The sequence below is a fragment of the Bactrocera latifrons genome, unplaced genomic scaffold, assembly GCF_001853355.1.
Source record: "Bactrocera latifrons isolate USDA-ARS-PBARC rearing strain unplaced genomic scaffold, ASM185335v1 scaffold_174, whole genome shotgun sequence".
Lineage (NCBI taxonomy): Eukaryota > Metazoa > Arthropoda > Insecta > Diptera > Tephritidae > Bactrocera > Bactrocera latifrons.
The window spans coordinates 631,496-651,081 of record NW_017535230.1 but is presented as its reverse complement, the minus strand read 5'-3'; the positions used below and the strand labels follow the sequence as shown (position 1 = coordinate 651,081).

Here is a 19,586-nt window from a genome sequence, read left to right as displayed (position 1 = left end):
CCGGATTTTGGTGGATATTTCATTTGCATGTATTTGCAAGCTCCCACAACATGAGGCATTCCTTTGTTTAGATAAAATAAATCGGTTGTTTCCCGCCACTCATATTCTTTCTTCCCAAAATCGGATTTTGTCTATGGTCCTACTTGGAAAGCTCATGCCAACATTTGACGACAAACTCCAAGCACCAAATACAACAAACAAAATATTTTTGCACCAATGTTATTTCCAGCCGTGGTTCTGCTTTTATTGGTTGACGGGTATACATATGTACATATGTATATGGATATTGTTATACTCTTGTAACTAGTTGCCACAGAGTATTATAGTTTTGTTCATCTAACAGTTGTACGTATCACCTAAAACTAAGCGAGATAGATATAGGGTTACACTTGTATATATAAATTATCAAGGCGACTGTCTGTCGGTCTGTTCGTCAGTGCAAGCTGTAACTTGAGTAAAATTTAGATGAAACATCGTGTCGGATTCTGTAACACAAAAAAAATGTCGAATTCGTAGATGGGCGTAATCGGACCACTGCCACGCTCACAAAACGAAATTGACCGAAAACCTATCAAGTGCCATAACTAAGCACTAAATTAAGATATAAAGCTGGAATTGGTACAGATGATCGCAGTAGCTGTTGAGAAACAATTTGTAAAAAGTGGGCGTGGACCCACCCCCTAATATGTTTAATGTGCATATCTCTTAAACCACTAAAGCTGCAACAACCAAATTAGCCCAGTACGAATATTACAAGAACTACTACCGATAGAATGAAAATGGATGAAATCGGTAAGCAACCTACTTCCCATATTGCATAATTTTAAATTCCACTTGATTCGTTCAGTTTCCAGAGCACAAATCAAAACGCAATTAATATAACGGGATAAAACTTTGCACGAATAATGCCTTTAGTGTGTGCCACCTTATGACCTCAAATGGTTTTCAATCCAATAAAAAGTCCCTAGGTACCGAATACGTGAACTCCAGTGTCTACAAGTATAGCTGACTTTTAACCGAAAATATCGGTCAATGTGTGATATACTTTATATAACTGAAATTGAGGGATAATCGTTCTCTTGAAATGGTATGTCTGTATGTCAAAAATGGGTTGAATCGGGCCAATACTTCCCGTAGCCCAAATATACTTTAAATAAAAAATTTTGAACTTCGGGGACTTTGTACCGCATGTCTCGGTCAATATGTGAGTTATCCCAATGAAAATAAGAGAGCGTGTTTTGCTCACAACAGTGTATATATTTGTGCCAAAAATAGATAAATTTGAGGGAAAATATAAGTAATTTCAGGATTTTCTTTACTTTGTATGATTACTTTTACTCCTTAAAGTATTTCCCTGGCTTTGATTCTTCCAAGTTGCAAAAGCATAAAATGTTCGGTTGCACCCGAACTTAGCCATTTACTATATGCTCTTACTTGTTTACTATATGCTCTTTATTTAAAATAAGCACTAGATTGAACTGATTCGCTTTCATTTCCGTAGACCTTTCCAACTGAACGGAATCTTTGTTGTTAATATGAGCAAATAAATTGTTTAAAAATCTAGTATGTATGTATGTAGGGATTTTTTCTGTTCTGTATATGGCTATGGAACTAGTCCTTATCAAAATTCTAACTTTTTTTCTTTCGAAACCGCTGACATCGAATTATTACAGTATACAAACCATACAAACTGAACAATCAGACTCACATTATTGCATGGAAAACTTGGTTACTTAATATCTTTAAAAACATTGAATTTTGAGTAAAAAAAAATAGTAAGAATTTGTTCATAATTTCTTAATTTACCACACGACGATAATCGAAGAAAACTTTCAATATAGCCTTTGCAACGATATTCGGACGATTGATTGTCTGTTTCCGGGTCGTCAGCACAGAACCAAGACTCGTTGCCTGTAATAATGCTTTTTGTGATATCCTGGTATTCGAAAAGCATTGTTTTTAGGCCCAAACGATCTTCTAAAATGGTCTAATCCTTCCGATATTCCAACGATGGCAGTTATCTCTAAAGAAATTGTTCCGCTCGGATTAGTGGTCAAGTGTGTACATAGCTAAAATTCGAACTGATACATTAAAATCAAGTTTTTGTATGGAAACTTTTTTATTTGTGAAGGGTATTGCAGCTTCCTTACAACCGAACATGTTATTATGTATGTTTCAACATGCTTGTCATTTCCGACATAAACACCCGTTTCCCGGTGAGTGAAACAAAAAAACTAGTGCATTTATTTTGTGTGTTGTTTGTATGTTGTTTGTTTTGCTCTAAACGTAATCAGTTTTATTATAAGAAAAACTATTATACACCAAATTATGATATACTAAAATAATGCTAAGTACAATACAATACATAAAATAAATATTTTTAAAAATTACTTTACTTATTTTGCATCCCAGCATACATTTGTTATTATTTTATTCATTTTTTTTTTATTAATTTGTTCGAATTTGACTCGATTTGCATACATGTAGTACTTGCTCTCAAATAAATTTTTCTCAAATTTATTTTCAGCTTTTTCTTATACATTTGTGTATATGTATGTATACTCTATATATATCTTTCAATATATTATTACTTTTTATATGTATGTATGTATGTTTTTGGTTATGAATAGGATTAATAACGTCGAAATGAGAATGTGAGAGTCATTTTTTGTTGGCGCCGCAGTCCGCCCATTATAACTATGTTTGTTACCTAATCATTCTTATTGATATAGTATGTATTATATATCTTAGTTCTTTGGACTGCTTGGACGATTTCCAAGTGGCGTAGTTTCGGGGCACTGAATGCTGGGCTTAACTGCTGCTGCGAACGTCTACGTTAATTTTGGCGCTGAGTTTCTTTTAATTAGATAGATATCACGAGCTTTCCTGGGAGAATTGGGTCTCCAGGGTGGGTCTTCGGTTTGGATTTTTGGCTTGGTTTCGTATCGGTGGTCCGGGGCTGCCGCCATAACCCGCTGCAAACAATTGTGGGCATGAGTCTTTTATCAGTTCTTGTGTTTCGCGTAGTTGCCGCTGAACTTGTGGAGCTAGGCGTTGAACGCTGATAGCCGGTGGGAACTTGTATTCCGTCGGCGGCTAAAAGTGTATATATGTATATGTAAATATGTTAATCAATTATATAATTTTTATATATGTACAAAAGCACGTGTCACATTGTTTGTCCGCGATGGACTCCTAAACTACTGAACCGATTTTAGTAAAATTTAGCACACTGCGTCCAGTTCGAACCAACTTAGAAGGTAGGTAAAAACAATTCATAAATAAGGAATATAGCGAAATATTAAATAGACGCCCTATTAAGCGGACAACTCCATTAACTGAACAGAAAGACTGGACAAGACAAGTCTCTTATTATTCCCGTCCTGCTGTATGGTGCGGAGGCATAGACAATGACATCATCTGATGAGGTGCCCTTAGGACTGTGTTCGACAGAAAGGTTTTGCGCGAAGATTTATGGTCTTTTGCACATTGGAAACTGCGAATCCCTGCGACGTCATTGCCATAGTTCAACGTATTAAGAGATAGCAGCTGCGCTTTCTAGGTCATGTTGTCCGGAAGGAAGAGAACACGTCAGCCTTGGTTTCGATTCAGAGGAAGACCTCCTCTCCATTTGAGATATCAAGTGGAGAAGGACCTGTCTGTACTTGGTATCTCGAATTAGCGCCAAATAGCGAAAAGGAAGAACGACTGGCGCGCTGTTGTAAGCACGGCTATAACCGCGTAAGCGGTGTCTACGCCAATAAAGAAGAAAATAAAAGAATTCAAGATTCTTATTTTAAATGTTTTGTGAAATTAACATTGTGCGATCGATATACCACTCATGCCTAGAGAAACTTTTCTCTAAAAATCTCCTTGAGTGCAGTAATATTTATTAGAAACACAAAACTCAAAGATTGATGGTCTTATTCTACATTTGACCGTTAGTTGTCAATTAGTAGTCTGGATAATTTTCAACACTAAATATAGAAAATTCTAGCGTTAAATGCCAAAACCTGATAGAAACTCATTACAATTGACAAATGGTGCACAATATGATGATAGCAAACGTTATAGTAAGAGTGTGGAGCTAGGTTTCTTCTCTATTGACTATCATGAAAGCTATTGACTGGGGCGATATTGAGGAATGTTAAAATATTAGGTTGTCAAATATCTCCCTTCCGCTTTTTTGTTTTTTGAATTTCGCAGCTATGTATAAAGTGTATTCTGTACAACTTTTCAAATAGAATCTAGATAAAGAATACTTTCAGCTAAACAAAAAAAAAAAAAAATCTTTATAGAGTGGTATCTCAAATTATCCCTTTTCAACCCATAGAGGATCGGGTTGTTCATTGACTTTTTCGTAAAAAAGAAAACGGTCGTACGAAGGGATAAACAATATATATTATAAGTGCTCTTTTCTGGAGGATTGACTTTCAACAGGATTTAAATTGTAAAACGTAACAATTTCAACACCGAATCAAAAATCCACGAAGAAAGGATGGACAATGCGAGCTCTAAGTCAGCTCTATTCATATTCAACGAATCTTGTAATACTATATAACGCTTTACAATCCCATTTATTGTGATTTCTTCCAGGTCAAAAAAAAAAAAAAACCTCATCAACTATCGGCTGTGTAGAAGCAATGCTTACGAATTCTGAATATATACGGGTTTATTTCTCCAATGCAAAATTGTACAAAAGTACTCTCGCAATGGAGTCTAAAGCTGATTTGGATAATTATTTGAAAATATTTGTTCTACTTCATCATCACATAATTTGGGGGTTCTGTTTACAACTTGACAACTTTCTTGGGACTTTCATAGAGAACATTGGTTACTTCACCGTTCACAATATTCTGGCATTTTTTTAGGTCAACCAGCACAATCTCTTGTATTTATAATATTATGGAGAACTGCTATGTGTTTTAAATTAAATGTAGCTTGTTAGGCTTCATATGTGGTGCTAGATTAGGGCAAGTTTCGATGGTTTGGATACTGGTTGTTTATATTGAAGACAGAAGAGCTCTCAAGTCTGTACATTAGAAGCCGAATACTGAGAGGTAAATTGTTAAGACCCAGAATACTAGTCGATCAACAGCGTTTTGCACAATTAAGTGTCATAGCTGAAGGGAGGTGAGTAAAGCCATCGAACAGTTTAAAGTGGAGCGACCGTAGTGGAGTGTGGTAATGTAAAGGCATCTTGAAATCTTAACAGGGGCACCCTGCAGGGTCGGATACCTTCCCAACTGCTTTGGATCCTGATAGTTAACAACCTTCTTAAACAACTCGAGGAATGAGGATGTCGATTGACAGCCTACGCTGACGAAAGTTGTGTTTTTGGCTCTACGAAACCAAAGTTAAGCCAATAATGATTATGGTGAGCGTTCGAAGATGATACACTTGCTAAAAAGTTTGAAATATCCAATGAACGGCCCTCATCGGCATCTTCGTTACATGATGCTATTTTACAAATAGCACCTGTGGACTTTACCGGCAGCAATGCACGGAGTGCGCTCTATGGCTTAGTGAAGCTGGGCATATGAAGGGTGCCAAAAGAATATATTTTCCTTGAACTGCATTCTTGAAAACTTGGATCACTGCGTCGTAGAGACCACTGCTGGTAAGTTTTCCAGTTATATGGAGTAAGGTTTAACATCCAAGCACTTTCTCCTCTATTGTTCAACCTCTGCAAGAGGCAGAGAGGAGAGTGACATTGGCCGTCTCAACTTTTGATGGGCTCTTCATCGTCAAAGCGGCGATTTGTAACCTGAACCTGAAGCTTAATCAAATTACGCCTATACGAATTTTTGAATATAATGATAAATTTATTTTAATTACCTGCACCGTGTGCATTTGCATTTGGTCACCGTAATACGGCTGACTTTGGCCTTGTGGAGTCTGTTGGTCGTTTTGCGCTGCTGTCATTGTCATTGTGGCCATCGCCATCGCCGCAGTAGTTGCTTGATGCTGTTGTTGATATTGCTGTTGCCCCGTTGGTTGGCCATAATATGCCAATTGTATGGGCATTGTAGGTTGTGGCGTGCAACTACTACCGGTGCCACCGTTTGCATAAGTGTTGGCCGCTGACACAGCCGCAACTGCCGTTGATTGTGCTGTGCCAATCATGTATGCGTTGGATAGCGGAGCTGATACAGTGTGCATTTGTTGTGCAAGCGGGCTGGAATTCATAAGCAATCGCCCATCCATTAGGCGTTTGGGACTAACATTCGTCTTCATGCCACTCAATAGTTGCGGTGAACCACTTGCTAGTATATGTTGAGTGAATTGCGCCTGCTGTGTTGGGTTAGATGCCTGCAATAGTGTTAGGGCGTTGGACGTATTAGCGGAAGATGCAGAAGTTTCAGGCATCATATTTAGGGGCATTTGTGGCAATACGGCCATTTGCTGCAACATTTTGGTGTTCATGTGTGAAATAACTATCTGTTGGGACGCTTGGGCATGTTTCAACGCACCGCTGGCCGCCACCGCTGCCGTCGACAACTGAGTCGCCGCTGGTGACCCATGCGCAAGGTAGTCAGCTGCCAGCACTGGTTGCTGAATGGGCATTGATATTGGTACCGGTACAGCGACTGTGGGCTGGAGCATGGCTCTGGGCATTGTCAGCTGTTTAATGGGTGCTTGGCGAATCGGCGTCGTTTGCAGCGAGCGGCTAGCGGAGGAGCATATAGAGGCAGTCAAACTGGCTGATTCCCAATGTTGCACCAAAGCGTTCAATCGTGCCTCCTCGAGCGCGATTTCTGTCTCGCTGGACGAATCGTAGTCGGGTCCCTAGCAATAAGTTACATTGATTAGAACTTTACTAGCAATATAGAATATATGCTTACCTCTTCAATTTTTTTATCGAGCATTCGAAAGAAGTTTTGTTGGCTCGTGGAAATTTCCCTATAGAAAGTAAGAGTTAGAATTGTTACTAAAGCATCTGCATAAAAAATGTTTATTGTCTTAAAATCTTACTGGCTTTGAAGTAAAGACAGATTTTTGGCTCGTAGTAGTGACACTGATACATCCTCATCACTATCTTGTGAATCTTTATTGCTTTGCTCGTCATTTTCGTCATTCTTTTCACGTTCTCGATTTTGACACTTCTCAGTATCTTCAACATGACCTTCATCCTCATCTGTTTCCGCATCTGAGTCAGCTGAGAGAAAAAATATACCAATATTTCTTACTTATTAAAAATATACTAATAAAAGTTTGAAAGTTACATCTATAAGAGCTAACATTACTTTTATCAACCCTAATTATGAACAATTTAAGGTAGATGGGATTATTTTCAAGATTCGAGCCTATGCCTTTTCATTTAGTAATATATAAAATACCTATAGGTATTTGAAAATGTGCTTTAATTTCAACCTATTTCACTCAAATCGGATTTAGGAAGCCAACATCTTCGGTATCTGGGGTTTTGAACAGTTACAGTTAGTTTTCAGCAAGAGATGTCATACATAAAAGACATTTTTGACGAAAATTGTTTTTCGATGACGTCAGTGTCTAATAAGTTATAGAAATAATGATTTGATTTAGTAAGGTTAAGTAATTTATGAAACATAGGATTTCAGCTAAAGGTGGGCGTTTGCTCGCCTGTTGTCCAATTTTGACAACGGTACCTATAACAGCCTTCTTTATTATATGGGGTGTGGTATACGAGTATAATCTTTCTGACGTATTTATTTAGTGAGTTATCCTCCATTTTCAGTAGACCCGTTATATGAGGAGTAGATGTGGTATCATTCGATTTTAAATGCCCTATGAATTTTTCAGGGAAAAAATGTTTAATATAGCCTTATTGGTTGATAGGATGTTTAAATAAAATTTTATAGGGACAAGCTCACAAATTACAGTTTTTGGTCTTAACTTGTAGTTTAGTTTTTGCATTTTATAAGTTTCGATTAAAAGAATTTCATTAAGATGTCGCAATTTTTATTAAATTTATCGGTTGTGCGAACGGACGCACGGACAGACAGTCAGTGAGCTGAGTCGATTACATGACCCGTTTCCCCTGTCTCTATATAAACGTAAACTAGTTTTTCAGAATTTGAGATATCTGAAATTTCACACGCTATTTTCTCCGCAAGAAGCTGTTCCTATGTCGGAACCATACAAACTGATTTATTAGAATCAATCATTTGTATGGTAAACATTTTTATTTGACAAGATACATAAACACAAAACTAAGGCATTCTAAAATCTTACCTCTCTTAAAGCATATGTGTTTACTTAATTGTATTATTATTGCAATAATGTTGTGACAAATTGCAGAGGCATATTGCTGTACATTAGAGCGGTCCGATTTTGTTTTTCTGAAAAAATCGCGTATGCGAATATTGTCTATGGATAATTTTGAACAACTCTTTGCCTAAAAGACCATGGTTTAAAACTGCTTTCGAACCAGCGAACTTTAAGGCGAAGTTTAAAAAATCTGAATAATTGGTTGTATGGAGGATATGTTATACAGTTGTTCGATCTGACCGATTCATTTGAATATCTTAAAAATTATCTTAGGTAATGTTGTTCAGAATAGTCCATATAACATTTCCACTACACGCGATTCTTCCATTTTTTTTTGGCTCCCTGTAAATCAACCCGCTCTAATGCGCATATCCGAGTACTTGTAAACAGGTGGCAGAGATGTGTAGACAAATTGATTGATTTGATTTAGAATAGTTCGTTCAGAAGTTATACGTATTGTGTATAACTACATATGTATTTATGTTTCTGTACATGAATGACCTCAAGTTATTGAAGAAAGTTAACCGCGTCATAACGGCCGAAGGAACGCTGGCAAATTGTTTGGAAATGCTCTTAGCGATGGTGGGTAATGATGCTGATTGGCATTGCAATGGGTACTGCAACTTTTCATATAATGTAATCAGAATATATCTATGCATACGTAGTTGTGTACATACTCATAAGTGACTCTCCGTAAATTATTGCTGATATAAAGTCCTTTAAGTTTTCAGCACTACTGGAAAACAGATGATGAACTTTCAAAGTTCCGTCAAACTTTATAATTGAATAGCTTTAGTTAAATTCTTTTGGAAAAGTAAACTCGGATACATATATTTGAACAATTTGTTTGGAATAGCTTTTGCTCAGTGCTCTATCGAAGATGGAAGATCGAAAGCAGCATTTTATGAAAATTTTACCATTTGACTGTCAAAAAGGTACAAATACAGTTCAAGCAAGAGGGAAATTTGGTGAAGTATACGGAGAAGATGTCTTGACCGAACGCAAATGCCACAGTAGGATTGCAAAGTTTCCTTCCGGCAATTTCGATTTTGAGAATACACCACGTCCTGTGAGGATTCGTGAAGCAATTGTGGATAAAATCAAGTCCTTGATTGTTCCAAATCTTCGAATAACAACTCGAGGGATTGCTAAAAAATTGTCTAACGCGACTGTTGAAAAGCACATTAAAAGTCTTAGATTAATTTCCAAGCTTGACATAGGGGTTCCACATGTAATTTGCTTAATCGCATTAACGTATCTCATTTGATAATCAAATGTCAAAGAAGCAATCCATGTTTGAAGCGAAAGAAAGTGGGCTGTTTACAAGAATGCAAAGCGCCAGAGGTTATGGTCTAAAAAAGATGGACCAGCCCAAACCACTCCGAAGGCCCATAGTCACCAAAAAAGGTTATGCTGTAGGTTTAGTAAGATTTCGAAGGGATCTTTTCCCTTGAGCTTTTGTGCGAGTATACCACAAATAATTCTGACTTCTTTTGTGAACACCAGGACAAACTCAATGATACACTCAAACATAAGAGGCCAGAATAGAAAAGATGTTATGTTCCACCAGGATAATTACAGACCTCATACAAGTTTGATGACACGCAAAAGCTTTTGCAGTTTGAATGGGATGTGTTATCATACCAATAATTATCTTAAATTTTATAAAATTTTTAGAATAGGTGCTGTATTCGGTCGACAAGTCGGTTCGCAGAATCGGTAATTGGAGCAATCATGGTTCGGTATCGCAGCACATTTAGTCTAGTGGATAATTCGCAGACTCGTCGTACAATGCGCACAGTAAACGCTATTGCTCAGAGTATCGAAGAAGACCTACTGAATTCATTTGCCATCGCTCGCAATAATTGGAATTATGGCCCTGCAATTTATAGAATATTTTTAAGAAGGATCTTGTATTATGGGCTTACAAAATACAACTCGTGCAAGAATTGATCAGCCGAATGGCTATCAAGCGAATTTCAAGATCGGTGAATGTTCTGAAAATGAAATGGCCGCCGATCTCGATTTTCGCAACCATTATTGACGAATTAGATTATATCCTCAAAATGTCTCTTGTTCGTGTGTTCCATGGGTAGAAAATCTTTGTGCTGATTTTGCCTTGAAACAACTTGAAAACGATTATTCTTTTAAGAAAATCATTTTCTTATTCTTTTAATGCTCATGAGGCTCACTTTTATTTGAGTAATGCGGTAAATAAAATAAACTGTCGATTGTGTCGGAAAGAAAATCCTATGAGAAACCATTGCATTCACCTAAAGTGATAGTTTGGTGTGGTTTTTGGTCTGGTGGAATCATCGATCCGTACTTCTTTTGCATTGAAGCTGTCACTGGAGATTGGTATAGATCGATGATAACCAAGATTATAAAATCTATATATATAATCTATATAAAACTATAAAGTCGCAGTAGGAACAAGTTGAATTTGACAACACCTGGTTCCAACAAGAGGGGCTACGTGTCACTGAACACGTGCTACAACCGAATTATTACGAGGAAAGTTTGGAGATTCAATTATTTCAAGAAATTGTGACACTGAATGGCCACCAAAAAGTTGTGATTGGACCATTGGACTACTTATGAGATTATTTGAAGTCATTGGTCTCTAGCAATAAAGCGGATTCTTTGAAGCTTTAGAAATCTATATTGACAAATTGGCATTCATGACATACACCTTGATGTAGTGAAAAATTGGGTTAATCGAGTTCGTTCCTGCAGAAGAGGTGATGGACGCCATTTGAATGTTGTTATATTCAGAACTCAATTGTATCGGTTATACTTCACATTAAATGAAAAAAGAAAAACGTTTGATTTCTCTGAACAATTAGTGTGTTTTTTTTGCATTATTACAATTTGTTGGAAGGAACCAGAACACAATCTGTAATATCGTCATCGGTTTGTCGTTGGATTTTCACAAATGAGGGCTTCCCCAAATATTTATGTATTCGTTTCATTAACTTACATATATGCGTACTCGTTTCTTATATCTAATATGAAGCTCCGACACTTACCATGACCTCCTTTCTTTCCATTGGCTTTGCTCTTTGATTTTCTGGGATATAAATGGATTTTGCTCTGTCCACAGCCCATAATCCGTGTAGCAGCGTTGCTGCTATTACCGGTGTTGCTATTTTTGCTGCTTCTGCTTTCTAATCTGCTTCAAACAGAATTTGCAGCCGGCTGTTTGTTAGGCCTTATTGTTTTCTGTTCACCCTTGCTTTGATTTCTGAAAGGTTCAAATAAATACATAAGTCATATTAATATTAATTTTTTACTGAATAAAAAGGGATAATTCAGTTGATCAACTATTGGAGTACTAAAATTCAAAAATGGACCAAAAGGGTGCTGAGTGAGAGTGATGAATATAGAGTAAAATCAGACGCTAGTGCAATAAAGCGAGAGATAAAGGTCGCACGAGAGTGAAACCTCCCTTGTTAAAAGACAACGATCGGGAGTGTCATACTTTTAGTGAAATCATTAGGAGTCTAATGGGTAAAAGAGTTAGTTAAATCAGTGGACAAAACGGACCTTGCGTTTGGTACCTGGAAGATTCCTCATGATCAGTATGGTTTGAGGAAATAATCAGGATTTACAACCCCTCATTGCCCACACATCAGGGTAGTACGACTAGATAAAACTGAAGAACCTTATCGGTAAGTGTTATTTCTGCTTACTACGGAGTCAATCGGTCCTCTCAGTGATATTAAGATAGCTTTAAGATATATGGATTCTTAAGCTAATAGCAGACATCTCAACAGGTACAATTAGAGCTGTTTGTGGGTTTTAAATAATTTCTTTAACCTAATTGATGTTGTTACAGTATCAGTACACCTGATATTGCGAAGGAAGACGCTATCCTGTCTTCGGCGACGCGAAGACTTGTCAGATTAACGTTCATCCCGAAGGCCGGTAAGGGCTTCCATGTCTGATTGGGAGATTGATTAAGAGACTGATTGAGAGACTGATTAACTTGCACATAAGGGGTTGCATTCCGATAAATTGTTTCTTAAGAGCCGAGTACGCTCTAAGTAAGGGTAGGTCAGTAGATACTGTCTATACTATAGGGGCTTGGTTAGAGAAGCCATCAAGGTTAAATAATTCATAGTTGGCACCTTTCTAAATTTCGAGGGAGCGTTCATCAATACTCTACGTGAAGTTTTAAACCTAGTCCATGGTAAATAATTTTTTAAAACAATAAAAATTATAGTAAGAGGAAACCTATAGAAAACAAAAGATAAAATAACACAAATTAAGGGAAAAGTAATTTATACTTCTATTCTCAAATCAAAATTTCAGATTTTTTAAGAAAGTCAGTAGGTTCTGTATTGTTCGAATAATATAAAAAATATATACATACATTACTGTAGTGAATTTGGTCAAACATTTCAAATGAAAATCGATTTTTTAAATTAATTCAAATTTTTTGCAAAAAATTTATAAAAACATTCTTAAACATTTAACCACGTCGGACCCCTCCGTTTTCCCGATCACAGATCTTCTTTAACGCTTGTTGTGTTCTCTTTCGTTCCCAATGGCTTTCAATCTACTATTATTATTATTTTTTTATAATTTTCAAAGGCTTCTGTACTACTCTAATCAGTTTTAGACAGTTTTTGGGTTGAATCGAATCTCAAGAACTTTATTATTAATCCTTTTTGCGACAGCGAGTGATTGTAACTGACCTAGGTAATGTAAATTGATTTAGAAATACTTTTTGTCACTAATTGTCGTATTTGAAATGCGAACAATCCTAAAAGGACTCTCCCAATTTCTTGGATTTTCTGTCTGCTGACCACGACTCTCGAAACAAATTCCATATCCAAAACCTATTGTCAACTACGCAGCCTTCAGCAACGAAGAATAGGAGATTGTGCCAGCAAGATATTTGGAACATATTTAAAAATATATTCAAACTCCATAGTGATATTTTTACAAAGTACTCGTATAAAGTTAGGATTGGGTGTAACGAAAGTGGTGTACTTTTGCAATTCGCAAGGATCAAAGCTGGGGACAAACTTTAGGTGTTCCCAAAAAACTGTTGCATAAAAATACAATATTCGTTATTCGAACAAATGATGAATGCATTGACATCTTTTGGTATCTTACTAGGTTACATTCTCTACTATATGATAACTGAGACAATTCACGCACCGACTTCACTCATTTTTTCATTCAACTTCATTATATTCAATATTAGACGTACTCTTAATTTTGCTAAAATACACGTTTACCGATATTTGCGGTATAAATTCAATCGGTTGCATACTTATATCAGCTATATGCGGCTAGGAGTAATATTATCCATTTTAAGTACAAATATTAGACGAAATAGACGTCCTATGAATTTCTCCATAACCACAGACTGGCCGATATCTATGCTATAAAGTCAACGGGATGTTTCACAATCCTTATATTCGGTATATAGACGCTTAGGGAAGTATTGATCCGATTTTACCCATTTTTGACAAAAGGATACGCTATTAACGAACAAAGATTTCTCTGTATTTCAATAATATATTTTGCGGATTGTCCGAGTCAACCAGGGTAAGGATATAGGATACTTTTTATCTGTTTGTGTCAAAATTTAATATAATTCATAAATCCAAAAAATTATATATCAAATCATAAGCATTTGTTCAAAACTCGTGTTTGTAGGAAGCATTTGAATATTTCACTTCTTCAAAAAAAAAAAAAAATAACAATAAAATCAACCTCACATCTACATATATGTATATACAAAAGAAAGTTGTTGTTAGTTACACCGTTTATAATTCAAGAATGGCTGAACCGATTTGACTAAAAGAATAAAAACTTCAAAATTCATGTTTGTAGGAATCAATTGAATGTATGCGTACAATTCTAAACAGATTCTTCCTCAAAAATAATACATTTGCTAAGTATTGTATTTGGAATAGTAGAAAAGAAGTGCAACCAAATATGCAGTGAAATCGATTACAACTGGCTCAGTAATCAGTCATTGAGTATTTATTATACCACGTGCATCCCAAAAGACTGATGTCGTAACCTTTCCAGCCGCATTTTTCGCCTTTTGACGCCTGAAAATCGGTTCATCATGTGCAGTCCATTAAAATGACTGTCGATTGGACTCCAGTGGGAAATGATGGAGCTAGGTTTCTATCTCCTACGCAAAAATTCGGCTTTATTCCGATCAGAGAGCACTCAAAGCTTCTGAGAATCAGTTTTTTGTTGGATTATGAACTTGGAAGGCACCCACTTTGCACAGAGCTTTCGCCTCTTTAAGCTTAACAGATATCTTTTCATCGGTGGATTTCCCTGATCCCAAATTGAACACTAGTTTCTTCCAAAAAGCAATGATTTATTAACACACGAAATGCTCTATGATCCATTTTTTTGTAAACTAACACAAGTTGCTTTACAGAAATGCTATATCTCATTAACTAATAATTATAATCCAACTAATAGAAATAATATAGATGGTAGTAGTAGTAGTATTATCTATGTATCAGCCACAGTGAAGACGGGTCCTCTAGTCGGGATATACATATTTAAAAACTTCCAACCAAAGAGGCCGCTAACTGCTGCGACTTCCGGCGACAAATTACAGGGTTAGATAGGTTTTCGATAACCGTCATTTTGTGGGCGTAGAAATAGTGAGGTCGTCAATCTGCAATTATAGTGCCTTAACTCGCTTAATTTCATTGAATATATGTAAAATACAAACAAATCAACCAACTACAATGCCACAAAAAGGCACTCGTAAATTGTCATTATTTTCTCTGGATATTTGATAATAAAAAATGTGCTTTGCTAAAATGGTGGCACTGTCCTTAATTACTATGCTTACGGGCCTTCAAAAGCGGTCGAGAGATCGTTGAAGACATGCCTCGTTCTGGGGGAACCTTCGACCTATTCAACTGATGAAAATATTAAAATAGTGAAAGATGGTGGATATTTTGGGTATGGAACGCCTTCTTACGCGACTCGTCCCGATAAAGTTGGTGTTTTTCAAAAAGATTACCGTAAGCAGACCTATTTAGACATGCCCTCATTCATGGAGAGCATTATATCTGCCGATGAGAGATGGGCTTGTGAGTTTCACATGCAAATAAGTCAACAATCATCGGAAGTGAACCGTTTTTCAGTTGATCGAAGGAATAAAACATAATTTGCTGAAGGAGCTGAAGGCCGTACTAAAAAGTGCTTATGCAAAGTGTTTCCAGAATTAGAAAGTTCGTTGACATAAATGTATTACAATAAAAAATAATTGTATATGTTGTGTTTTATTTACATTTTCCGGGTACTTTTTTGTATTTTTTAAAATGTTGCGAGAGTATACTATAATCATGGCAAAGATTGATCGAGATTTACAACAAATATAAAATTCTTTATAGGCTCTATCTTATAAAGATATTTTTTAAAGTTTGGTTCAATAACTAAGAATTTTCGTATATTTAATAACTGCTACATAATGTTGCCATAATCCTCTAAGCAAATCTGATCGTAAAATCAAAGGAATCATTTTCGCATTTTTATTTGTTTTTCCTGTGATATGCATGTACATATGTATGTATAGTATATATGTATGTATGTACATGTATGTACGTATGGTATGTGTTATATGTATGCCATCTGTATGCATATTTTTACATACGCATACAGTTTTTTATTAGTATATATAGAAAGCAAATAGGTACATATGTTTGTTCATTCTGCTCTCAGTTCATAGCTTTCTTTGAGCAAAAACACTCGTGTCGTTAATAAACAATGTATTTTTGCTCTTTCTCTTTTAATTCAAGAAAGTTTACCATATACACAAATATTCATATGCAAGAACATACAAATTAACAACACACTTATTTTAAAGTATCTGCTAAATATATACATACATATTAATAAATGCATACATATGAATGTATTTACAAATAGAAGGTGTAGTTGTTGGAAAACATATTTTCGTTTAGAGGGACAATTGTAGAGGCCATGGTGGTGGTTTTTATCCGTTCTGGTCGTCGCACTATCAGACTAATCTGCTTTATACATATCTACAGACATGCATGTGTTTAGCTTACTAGAACGTTTTGGCGATTTTTTCACCACGCTCATGCCTAAGATACCATAGATATGTTTGGAAGTAGCAATGAGGTGAATATATAGTGCACATGTATGTATGTACGCATGTAAAATATCAAAACAATAATGAACTGTGATAGGAGGTGATATAGTATATATGTACATACATACATCTATTCATAAATATGGACAAGTGTGTATGCATATGTTTGTCTTTGGGTATTTACGCACAATTTGCATACATTTGTGGCTATATGTATAGTGTAATGTGTTTGCGAACATGACACATACTTGAATGACAGCTGATATCGCCCCTCTCGGCGGCGCCTCTTTTCTGCTTTGCAGCTGGGTGATGGTGGTTGTTTTTACTTTTTTTTTCAATTTACCGCTGAGGTGAAAGTTGACACGGGTGCAGCCGAAATGCAATTATTACTTTTATTTTCTATTTTTTATGCCGATATTGACAAATATTTAATCGTTCTATATACCGCGACGTTGGCTGCAGTCATCACTTTTCTATACATACATACATATGTATGTAAGCTTATATACACATATGTATATGAAAGTTGTTGTTATTCTGTTTTCTTGTTGTTGCTGTATTTGTTGATTATTTCCATAGCACGCACATAATTATTTTAGCGTTGGCGTATGGAAAATTCAACACCTGTGCTGTGTGTTATTTTTTGTTTTTTATTTTCGACTTTTATTGTGCAGAATTCGCCATTTTTTATGCTTTACGCGTCAAAGTGTCTGATAAAGGGTAGCGCGTTTCCCATGGGAAGCAACCACAGTTGGTGTATGTGGTACGAACCCTGTTATGTTTAAAGGAATGTCGTCGTCGTCGCCGTCGGTAGCCAATAAACTTAACAACAACAACTTCAAAAATACGTTTTCTAAATGCTGTGTAATGGAAGGAAGTATTGGTGAAAGCAACACGATTGACGATGACATTAAATTTATTGGGGACAAAAGCAGGGCGCGTCTCCTTATAGAACGCCGACGTTATAGCTGTTAGTGAGCTGGCCAGTCGATACCAAACGCTCACATAAAGATGACGGCCAGTTAGTGAGTAGTTGGTAGGCAAACACCATCTAGGTAACCGCTATCTAGAGTTTAAAATATTCTTCGAGCTTCGTTGCCGATTTTTTCACGCCTTTGTAAAATTTCCACTTCCAGAGATATTCAACTTTTGCATTCCTCTATCCACCATTATTTCCTGTAGCTCCCGTTTTTGCTTATTGGACTAGCGTATACGCTTTTCCTGCTTCCTTTCGTCGATTCCAATACTGCTACTTAAAATACCCTTAATGCTTATTCTTCCACTTGCTTTTATTCCTAACATACATACATATATACACACATATGTACATGCTAACACATATACACACACACTTTCATATAAAATATAAACGAGTGCTGGAAATTTGTATCATGGTTTTCACACTTTTTGTAATACTTTCAAAACCAAATTTTCAATTATTGTTATTCACTGGCTGTGTTCGATTTTGTAATTATCCTTCTTATTACTATTTCCTGCATTTTATTTAGCATTTTCACTGGGTTTTCATTGGATTTTTACACAATTTTCACACGCGCCTTTAAGAAAAAATATGCACTGCGCCGTTTTTCTCCGTATTTTTCTACGCGCATCTAACCGAAACTGAACAATTCGTGCTTGCATGGAACGGTTCGTTTCTTCATAGGGAAATCCGGAAGCTTCACAACAAAAATAAGCTTTATACGTCATAGAAACTCACCACCCTTAATAATGAGAGCGCATGTGTTCGGCATTTGGCCAGCTATGAGTCGTCAGCAGCTGACGAGAGTCTACCATGGGATAAGCGTAATAAATGGGGATGTCCACAAGTGCCTGCTTTGGAGCGAACGTGACTGGTTTCGGTATTTTGATTTCGTTGCTCCGGAAACAGCCTTAAAAGCTTTCTTTGCCGTTTTCATATTTCTATTCATTCAACAATCTTCAGTACGCTTCGCTCTTTAAAATGTTCTCATACTCTTATTGTGTCGGCAACTGCCAACTGGTACTGTCGCCAACACCAATTCATTGTTATCTGTTTTTCTTAGTGCCAATGTTGCTTTCATCGTCGTTGACATCGGTGTCAGCGTCAACGCCAGCATCGGCGTCGGCGTTGTCATAGTATTTTCTGTTCGGGTGTGCAGTCGCATAAAATTGATTTTTCTATTTTTACGAAAGGTTTTCGCGTACAACGGTATTACCGTTTCGTTGACTATTTTTCAAGTGCTGACACTTCAAATTCCGTTGGTCCGAATACCGGTCCGTAAAGATACCCATCACAATGAGACAATTTCGCAGCTCTTGAAATAACTGCTAATATTCTTGTATATACAAAATGGAACGAAAATGTTCATACGTTTTAAGACATTTATAAATTTATAAATGACCAACTTTAGTCTCTTTTTGGATTCATATTCATTCGATGTCAATATTTTGATATCAACCATATGTTCTCCAATTCCGTTACATTCAATTATGGAAGGCAAGCCATTGAACACGCTTCTATAGCATTCGCGACGAGTCACCTTTCAGAATTAAAAGTCGGATTAGAATGAGTGTCAAAATCGTCAAAATCGAGAATTTTAACACCATGGTACGCTAAGAATCAATTTCCTGGGTTCAGTGCCGGATTAAACTACCGCGGGGCATGTAGCAAATTCTGTCTAGTGACCCTTGGTTTGCTATAGATTCTCAAGTTTAGGATATTAAATAAAACAAAATTGTTACAAACAAAGTTTTCTGGATTTGTTATGGGCAAATTTAGAGATAATACTTTCGAAATCGACTTCTTTAAGCAAGTCATGCTCTTTATGCAACAAAGTGAGATGATTAAGACGTTCTTTGCCCATCGTGTTCCTTAATTAAATTTTAAAACGTTTTAATGTTGAAAAAGAACGTTCGCCCCTGCAGTTAGTGATCATGAGAGAGTAAATTCCCAAAGAAATTTCTAAGTTTGGGAAAAAAGATTCTAAAGAATTATTTAATAAAAGTTTATAATATTGCAGTTCCAGAGGTTCCTGTTTCTTGTTGTCAATAACAGTAGCCACATCAGTTTTCAGCAGTTCTGCGAACTGTACTAATTCGCCGCCTAGGCTGTTCTCCAAATAATCTTCGTAAGCACTGACCATACTAGAGGATTTTTCCAAAATCTCTTCTGTTGTAAGAGATTTTAGCTGTAGAAAAACCTCAAAGACACTAGTAATTTTATGATGTGCTTTCATCAATAGAC

At 36.3% G+C, this 19,586-nt stretch overlaps 1 protein-coding gene across 2 annotated transcripts; it reads right to left on the bottom strand.

Annotated features, from left to right (window-relative positions):
• Positions 1–2,390: 2,390 nt before the first annotated feature.
• On the bottom strand, positions 2,391–17,926 carry LOC108967059. Of its 2 annotated transcripts, none has more exons than XM_018930281.1 (6): positions 16,612–17,926; positions 11,280–11,494; positions 6,976–7,159; positions 6,846–6,903; positions 5,839–6,789; positions 2,391–3,096 (listed from the first exon to the last, which is right to left on the bottom strand). In XM_018930281.1, exons 2-6 carry the CDS (start codon positions 11,356–11,358, stop codon positions 2,875–2,877), a joined length of 1,494 nt encoding a protein of 497 aa, XP_018785826.1. In that variant the 5' UTR covers positions 11,359–11,494; positions 16,612–17,926; the 3' UTR covers positions 2,391–2,874. The 2 variants fall into 2 exon arrangements, with proteins under 2 accessions (XP_018785826.1, XP_018785827.1); XM_018930282.1 differs by having other exon boundaries at positions 17,780–17,926.
• Positions 17,927–19,586: the final 1,660 nt, after the last annotated feature.

Excerpts from the sequence above, each read along its gene's own strand:
- LOC108967059 (XM_018930281.1), bottom strand. The coding sequence starts at position 11,358 with ATGGGCTGTGGACAGAGCAAAATCCATTTATATCCCAGAAAATCAAAG. Across the intron at positions 6,904-6,975 it reads CTGTCTTTACTTCAAAGCCA|GGAAATTTCCACGAGCCAAC; the intron begins GTAAGATTTTAA and ends TACTTTCTATAG. Across the intron at positions 6,790-6,845 it reads TCGATAAAAAAATTGAAGAG|GGACCCGACTACGATTCGTC; the intron begins GTAAGCATATAT and ends ACTTATTGCTAG.